General features: G+C 43.1%; 2 protein-coding genes across 3 annotated transcripts in view; one reads left to right on the top strand and one right to left on the bottom strand.

Annotated features, from left to right (window-relative positions):
* Positions 1-6,282, top strand: part of LOC116401055 (bile salt-activated lipase-like) — a 10,028-nt gene extending 3,746 nt beyond the window's left edge. The window contains exons 6-12 of one of the 2 annotated variants that reach the window (XM_031879270.1): positions 623-730; positions 1,747-1,870; positions 1,957-2,143; positions 2,495-2,698; positions 3,192-3,389; positions 5,409-5,516; positions 6,130-6,282. In XM_031879270.1, the coding sequence (XP_031735130.1) occupies positions 623-730; positions 1,747-1,870; positions 1,957-2,143; positions 2,495-2,698; positions 3,192-3,389; positions 5,409-5,516; positions 6,130-6,259 (1,059 nt within the window). In that variant the 3' untranslated portion in view covers positions 6,260-6,282. The remainder of the gene's footprint in view (positions 1-622; positions 731-1,746; positions 1,871-1,956; positions 2,144-2,494; positions 2,699-3,191; positions 3,390-5,408; positions 5,517-6,129) is intronic. The other variant, XM_031879271.1, reaches the window with a different exon arrangement.
* Positions 6,283-7,076: 794 nt separating this feature from the next.
* LOC116401061 (inactive phospholipid phosphatase 7-like) overlaps positions 7,077-8,358 on the bottom strand; it is a 3,151-nt gene continuing 1,869 nt past the window's right edge. Inside the window, exons 3-4 of the mRNA XM_031879277.1 lie at positions 8,121-8,302; positions 7,077-7,811 (exon numbers count right to left, since the gene is read on the bottom strand). Coding sequence (XP_031735137.1) covers positions 7,605-7,811; positions 8,121-8,302 — 389 coding nt within the window. The 3' untranslated portion in view covers positions 7,077-7,604. The remainder of the gene's footprint in view (positions 7,812-8,120; positions 8,303-8,358) is intronic.

Below are 8,358 nucleotides of genomic sequence, written 5' to 3'. Positions count from 1 at the left end.
TGTTGATGATGAGATGATGATGATGAGATGATGTTGATGATGAGATGGTGTTGATGATGAGATGATGAGATGATGAGATGATGTTGATGATGAGATGATGAGATGATGATGATATGATGAGATGATGAGATGATGTTGATGAGATGATGAGATGATGAGATGATGAGATGATTAGATGATGTTGATGATGAGATGATGAGATAATGAGATGATGAGATGATGTTGATGATGTTGATGATGAGATGATGAGATGATGTTGATGACATGATGAGATGATGTTGATGATGACGGAATGATTTGGAATAAAACAGGATTAAAAGAAGAATATAAACAGTTTGTAACTGATCTCTGGTCAGAAGTTCGTTCATCAGAACACTGTTTTGTATCTGAGGATGAATCAATATGTGACCTGATCTTTGTCTAACCCCTGTCCTCTGCCTGTCTGTCTGTCTCTCTGTCTCCATGTCTGTCTCCCTCTCTCTCTGTTTCTTTCTCCCTCTCTGTCTCTCTCTCTTCATATCTGTCTCACTGTCTGTCTCTCCCTGTCTCTCTCTCCCTGTGTGTCTCCCTGTCTGTATCCCTGTCTCTCTCCTTGTCTCTTTACCTGTCTCTCTCTCCTCAGATGCTGTCCCCCTACAGTAAAGGTTTATTCCGTAGAGTGATCTCTCAGTGTGGAGTAGCTCTGAGTCCCTGGGCTCTGCAGAAGAACCCCATGTCTCTCACCAAGAAGGTCCATGAACAGCACCATCTTCTGTAGATCTCATGAACACCATCACCGTCTGTAGATCTCATGAACACCATCACCGTCTGTAGATCTCATGACCACTCCCACTATCTGTAGATCTCATGAACACTCCCACCATCTGTAGATCACATGAACACTCCCACCATCTGTAGATCCCATGAACAGCATCATCCTCTGTACATCTCATGAACACTCCCACCGTCTGTAGATCCCATGAACACCATATTCCTCTGTAGATCTCATGAACACCACCACCATCTGTATATCTCATTAACACCATCATTGTATGTAGATCTCATGAACACCACCACCATCTGTAGATCTCATGAACACTCCCACCGTCTGTAGATCTCATGAACACCACCACCGTCTGTAGATCTCATGAACACTCCCACTCTCTGTAGATCTCATGAACACCACCACCGTCTGTAGATCTCATGAACACTCCCACCATCTGTAGATCACATGAACACTCCCACCGTCTGTAGATCTCATGAACACCACCACCATCAGTAGATCTCATGAACACCACCACCGTCTGTAGGTGTCATGAACACCATCAAAGTCTGTAGATCTCATGAATACTCCCACCGTCTGTAGATCTCATGAACACTCCCACCGTCTGTAGATCTCATAAACACCATCACCATCTGTAGATCACATGAACACCACCACCGTCTGTAGATCCCATGAACACCACCACCGTCTGTATATCTCATTAACACCATCATTGTATGTAGATCTCATGAACACCACCACCATCTGTAGATCTCATGAACACTCCCACCGTCAGTAGATCTCATGAACACCACCACCGTCTGTAGATCTCATGAACACTCCCACCATCTGTAGATCTCATGAACACCACCACCGTCTGTAGATCTCATGAACACCATCACCGTCTGTAGATCACATGAACACCACCACCGTCTGTAGATCTCATTAATGTGGATCAAACGGATTCTTTCTCATTGTTAAAATGTCGCTCTTACTTTCTGCAGATCGCTCGTAAAGTCGGCTGCTGGAGAAGCGACGAAGACGAGATGTTGGCATGTCTGAAGGTGAGCGACCCGGTTGGTCTCACTATGGCTGGAAAAATCGATGTTCTGCTGATTCTGGGAAAAGGTGAGAACATCTGGAAGAGTCAAAAACCACATCTGTATGAACTGAAACAAGACTTAGTCTATGTCCATGCCTCTGTCCTCCTGCAGGTGTGGTCATGGACCTCCTTGAACTGGCTCCGGTGATCGACGGCGACTTCATCCCCGATGAACCCAGCTGTCTGTTCCACAACGCGGCTCAGTTTGACTACATGGCCGGAGTGAACAGCATGGACGGACACATGTTTGCCGGAGTCGACGTTCCTTCTATCAACAAGAAAAATGGCAACACCACCGTGTGAGTAAAGAAGAAACTACATAAAACTTTATGAAATGTAGTAAAGAAGAGAATATTTTTAGTCACTTCCTGGAGTCAAGTCGTCTTTACAGTATTTACATTTATTGATTCCATCTAAACTCTACATTATAATCAGGCCCAGTGTTGGACCTTTGTTTTCTTTTATTAAACAAAAGAACATAACAGATTCAGTTTACAGGGATAATAACAGAATAGTCAGTGGTACATCACTCAGACTCAGTTTGTAGTTTGTTCTCTTCAGACATCGACTTAATGAAGTCGTGATGTTAAAGAGACTAAACGGAGACAGAACCCGTTGCGGTCGTGTAACCGGGTTCTGTTTGTCCTCAGAGAGGACGTGAGGGGTTTGCTGGCCGGTCTGACTAAAGAGAAGGGGACCGCCGCCGTTGGCTCGGCCTACAGCGTTTACTCGTCTCACTGGGGCTCGGCGCCGGAACCGGCGGTGGTGAAGAAGACGGTGGCAGACATCGAGACTGACTTCCTGTTCCTGGTTCCCACGCAGATCGCCCTCCAGCTCCACGCCAACAACACCAGGTAACAGGTTCACCAGTTCTCTGAGGTCCTCTGATCAGGTTAATCTAGTCTCTGAGGTCCTTTTATCAGGTTCATCTAGTCTCTGAGGTCCTTTGATCAGGTTCATCAGGTCTCTGAGGTCCTCTGATCAGGTTCACCAGGTCTCTGAGGTCCTCTGATCAGGTTCATCAGGTCTCTTAGGTCCTCTGATCAGGTTCATCAGGTCTCTTAGGTCCTCTGATCAGGTTCATCGGGTCTCTGAGGTCCTCTGATCAGGTTCATCGGGTCTCTGAGCTCCTCTGATCAGGTTCATCGGGTCTCTGAGGTCCTCTGATCAGGTCTGGTGGTTCTTAATTGCTCCACGTTCAGGACTAAAGGAGACTGTGCTTTTGAGGTCGTAGCTCCTAAATTGTTAACATTAGCATCTACAGAAATATGTGGTCTTGTTGCTGGTTTCAGTTCTTGAGTTTGGTGTTAAAGATGACCAGAAGTGTCCGTTCTGTTTGTCCCTCAGGGGAGCCCGTACCTACTCCTACCTGTTCAACATGAAGACGCGTATCCCAGGATTCCCTCGCTGGGTGGAAGCGGAGCACGCCGAGGACCTGCAGTACCTGTTTGGTAAACCCTTTGCCACCCCGCTGGTCTACTTCCCCCGACACCGGGACTTGTCCGGGTACATGATCGCGTACTGGACCAACTTTGCAAGGACTGGGTAAAATCCCAGCATGCACTGCAAACATACATGTCAACACACCACGACTAGGTCTGCCTCTGATCGTGGTTTCTCACAGGCCAGACAAGAAATACTGGTCTCTATTGGTATTTACTGAAAACTAGACCACTGGTCAGTATAGTTATTAAAACATGTCTAAAATAGTCTCTGAACTAGTTTGACGTAGTCTTAACTAGTTTGAAGTGGTCTGAACTGGTTTGACGTAGTCTTAACTAGTTTGAAGTGGTCTGAACTAGTTTGAAGTAGTCTGAACTGGTTTGAAGTAGCCTGAACTGGTTTGAAGTAGTCTGAACTGGTTTGAAGTAGCCTGAACTGGTTTGAAGTAGTCTGAACTGGTTTGAAGTAGTCTGAACTAGTTTGAAGTAGCCTGAACTAGTTTGAAGTAGTCTGAACTGGTTTGAAGTAGTCTGAACTAGTTTGAAGTAGCCTGAACTGGTTTGAAGTAGTCTGAACTAGTTTGAAGTAGTCTGAACTGGTTTGAAGTAGCCTGAACTAGTTTGAAGTAGTCTGAACTGGTTTTAAGTAGTCTGAACTAGTTTGAATTAGTCTGAACTAGTTTGAAGTAGTCTGAACTGGTTTGAAGTATCCTGAACTGGTTTGAAGTAGTCTGAACTAGTTTGAAGTAGTCTGAAATGGATTGAAGTAGCCTGAACTAGTTTGAAGTAGTCTGAAATGGATTGAAGTGGTCTGAACTGGTTTGACGTAGTCTTAACTGGTTTGAAGTGGTCTGAACTGGTTTGACGTAGTCTGAACTAGTTTGAAGTAGCCTGAACTAGTTTGAAGTAGTCTGAACTGGTTTGAAGTAGTCTGAACTAGTTTGAAGCAGCCTGAACTGGTTTGAATTAGTCTGAACTGGTTTGAAGTAGTCTGAACTGGTTTGAAGTAGTCTGAAATGGATTGAAGTAGCCTGAACTAGTTTGAAGTAGTCTGAAATGGATTGAAGTACTCTCAACTAGTTTGAAGTAGTCTGAAATTGATTGAAGTGGTCTGAACTGGTTTGACGTAGTCTTAACTGGTTTGAAGTGGTCTGAACTGGTTTGACGTAGACTTAACTGGTTTGAAGTAGTCTGAACTGGTTTGAAGTAGCCTGAACTAGTTTTAAGTAGCCTGAACTAGTTTGAAGTAGTCTGAAATGGATTGAAGTAGTCTGAACTAGTTTGAAGTAGCCTGAACTAGTTTGAAGTAGTCTGAACTGGTTTGAAGTAGTCTGAACTAGTTTGAAGTAGTCTGAACTGGTTTGAAGTAGTCTGAACTGGTTTGAAGTAGCCTGAACTAGTTTGAAGTAGTCTGAACCGGTTTTAAGTAGTCTGAACTAGTTTGAAGTAGTCTGAACTGGTTTGAAGTAGTCTGAACTGGTTTGAAGTAGTCTGAACAACTGGTTTGAAGTAGTCTGAACTAGTTTGAAGTAGCCTGAACTAGTTTGAAGTAGTCTGAACTGGTTTGAAGTAGTCTGAACTAGTTTGAAGTAGCCTGAACTGGTTTGAAGTAGTCTGAACTAGTTTGAAGTAGTCTGAACTTGTTTGAAGTAGTCTGAACTAGTTTGAAGTAGTCTGAACTGGTTTGAAGTAGTCTGAAATGGATTGAAGTAGTCTGAACTGGTTTGAATTAGCCTGAACTAGTTTGAAGTAGTCTGAAATGGATTGAAGTAGTCTGAACTAGTTTGAAGTAGTCTGAACTAGTTTGAAGTAGCCTGAACTGGTTTGAAGTAGTCTGAACTAGTTTGAAGTAGCCTGAACTGGTTTGAAGTAGTCTGAACTAGTTTGAAGTAGTCTGAACTTGTTTGAAGTAGTCTGAAATGGATTGAAGTAGTCTGAACTAGTTTGAAGTAGTCTAAACTGGTTTGAAGTAGTCTGAAATGGATTGAAGTAGTCTGAACTGGTTGGAAGTAGTCTGAAGTAGTTTACATGGACTGGTCTGAACTGGTTAACACAGGTCTGAAATTATGTAAACTGGTCTGAACTTTCTTAAACTGGTGTAATATTTCACTGTCCTGTCCAGTGATCCCAGTACAGGAGAGAGTAGAGTCCCAGTTCCCTGGCCCGCCTTCACCAAACACCACCAACCCTACCTGACCATCAACCACAAGATCATCAAGTCCTCCATCAGGTACAACTCTGTACTCTAATGTAGTCTATTATAACTCTACTGGGTTTCTACTGTGTTTCTACTGGGATTCTACTGTTCTCTACTGTACTCTACTGTGGTCTATGTTATACTACTGGGATTCTACTGTACTCTACTGTACTCTGCTGTGGTCTATGTTATACTACTGGGATTCTACTGTACTCTACTGTACTCTACTGTTGTCTATGTTATGCTACTGGGATTCTACTGTTCTCTACTGTACTCTACTGTGGTCTATGTTATACTACTGGGACTCTACTGTACTCTACTGTGGTCTATATTATACTATTTGGATTCAACTGTACTCCACTGTACTCTAATGTGATTCTACTGTACTCTACTGTACTCTACTGTGTTCTCTGTTATACTACTGGGATTCTACTATACTCAACCGTGGTCATTATGATTCTACTGTATTTTACTTTAGTCTACTGTACTCTACTGTATTTTAAAGTGGCTCTGTTCTACTCTACCAGATGACTAGTCTTCTTTTTTATTCTATTCTATTCTATTGTATTTGATCAGTGAAGAGTAGAAGACGGTTTTACTGTTTGAGTTTACGTGTTGAAAACATTTTGTCTGTTTTGTTCTTCAGCTACGACCTGAGATCAGAATACGTTTCCTACTGGACCAAAACCTACAGCAGCCTGCCGTCAGTCAGGAGAGGAGAAGAAGAAGAAGAAGAAGGAGAAGAAGAAGTGTACTCCTCACTGGGAATACAGTGAATTTAACAGAATATTTACCATAAGCATTAATGAGAGGAAAACTAACAACGCTGTGTTTTCTTCTTCTCTTATTTTAATAAATGAAGCTGAGCTCTGAACTCTGGGTATTTTATTTGATTATTATTTGATTTTTCAATCGATCAATCCATCAGTGATTGTAGTCACATTAAAGTTCAGTAGAGTACAGTAGAATCATAGTAGAGTTCAATAGAGTACAGTAGAATCATAGTAAAGTTCAGTAGAATCATAGAGTTCAGTAGAGTACAGTGGAATCATAGTAGAGTTCAGTAGAGTTCAGTAGAATCATAGTAGAGTTCAGTAGAGTACAGTAGAATCATAGTAGAGTTCAGTAGAGTTCAGTAGAATCACAGTGAAGTTCAGTAGAGTTCAGTAAGTACAGTAGAATCATAGTAGAGTTCAGTAGAATCACAGTGAAATTCAGTAGAGTACAGTAGAATCATAGTAGAGTTCAGTAGAGTACAGTAGAATCACATTAGAATAAAGCAGAAAACAGTAGAGTACCGTTTAATCACAGTTGGCTACAGTAGAGTATACTAAATATGTATATGTATATATACATATTTAAATAAAATATAATTATATGTGTATATTCAATTTCCAGATCTAAGCGTGTTGTCTCACTTCCTGTCTCCAACGGTTTTCAAACATATGTCTAAATGTTTGAAATGTTTCATGAGTTCAAAGTAAAAACAGATTCAGTTCAGACAGATGAAAAGATTTTTATTTATTTAAACAACAGATTTAAACTTTTTCTTCTTCTGTGGTTTCACTCTGATGGAGGTGAAGCCCCGCCCCTACACAGCATGTTTCTACCAGAAGTATCAGGATGTTCTACTGCAGGACAAAGCCAGCGTCTCCATTCTGACCAACAATGGTCAATGGTCAAGGTGTAATGTTGTGAGGAAGTAGTATGCATGAAACATGATGTACTTTATAAGGTCTGAAGTATGAACTAAAAGTAAAAATACAAAATAAATGTAATTGAATTGGGAGGGGTGGGGCTTAATGGTAGACCACTGGGAGGGGAGGGGCTTAATGGCAGTCAACTGGGAGGGGAGGGGCTTTGATTTAAATAGTCTCGTCCTAGTTTTTCACAACAGGAAGTCAGACCTGAGAGACACACACACACAGATTGTCTCTGTGGTTTCTGTGAACCACAATCTGAAGCGGGTCCATTTCCTGTTGTCACAGCGTTCGTCAACATGAAGTCCAAACTCGTTTCAATGGAGCATCAAGTCCAGACAGACCAGTTTTAAACATGTGTGTCAGTACAGGGGAGCCTCCAGACCAGTCCTACTCCCAGCTGAACGAGTCCAGACCAGGTTCAGATCAGTGGAGGCCAGCTCAGCGTGCCGATGGAGATGAGGGTCTGGCAGGTGTCAGAGTGCAGCCAGACGGACTCCACCAGACTGAAGTGCAGGAAGCCAAGAGCGAATCCGCAGCCGACATCTGACAGGTGATGTTTACCCAGCAGCACCCGGGACATGCCCGCCAGGATGGCCCACAGGTAGAGCAGGATCCTGAGGGGCACCTGGAGGACAGGAAGACTATGTCAATACAAGGAGTCCAGTCTGGGGGTTCCAGGGTCCTGGTCCTCTGATCTGAGTCATCCAGTTAAATCAAGTCAGAGGTTCGATTTGTTAAAGATGAAACCAGCTCTCATCTGATTGGCCGACACGTCCGTTAAACAACATCACTGTGTCTCAAACACACTGATTGTATTTTCTTATTGTGAAACATGAGATAATGAATGAGCTGTGAATGCGTATCGACCAATCACTGATCTCCGTTGTTTACATTGAACAGCAATGATGACAATGACCGTGATAAAAACACCAACCGCCAGCACCAGGTGGGTCAACAGGAACTTGGACACCATGACGGCTCGGCTGGCGTGGGCTGCTGGGAAAGAATACGTATCCATGGCAACGTAGTCCAAAAACCCCGGCGGGAAGTCCCACGGTCCTCTGCGCTGAAACAACTTCTGCACACCAGCGACCGTCATCAGATCCAGAGTCAGAGCTGTGGGACAGAGAGACAGGTAGCAGAGAGAGAGAGACAGGTAGCAGAGAGAGAGA

This window comes from Anarrhichthys ocellatus, unplaced genomic scaffold (genome assembly GCF_004355925.1).
Source record: "Anarrhichthys ocellatus isolate YVR2014 unplaced genomic scaffold, GSC_Weel_1.0 scaffold240, whole genome shotgun sequence".
NCBI lineage: Eukaryota > Metazoa > Chordata > Actinopteri > Perciformes > Anarhichadidae > Anarrhichthys > Anarrhichthys ocellatus.
The sequence above is the reverse complement of the archived record's forward strand: the minus strand, read 5'-3'. Positions and strand labels throughout refer to the sequence as shown.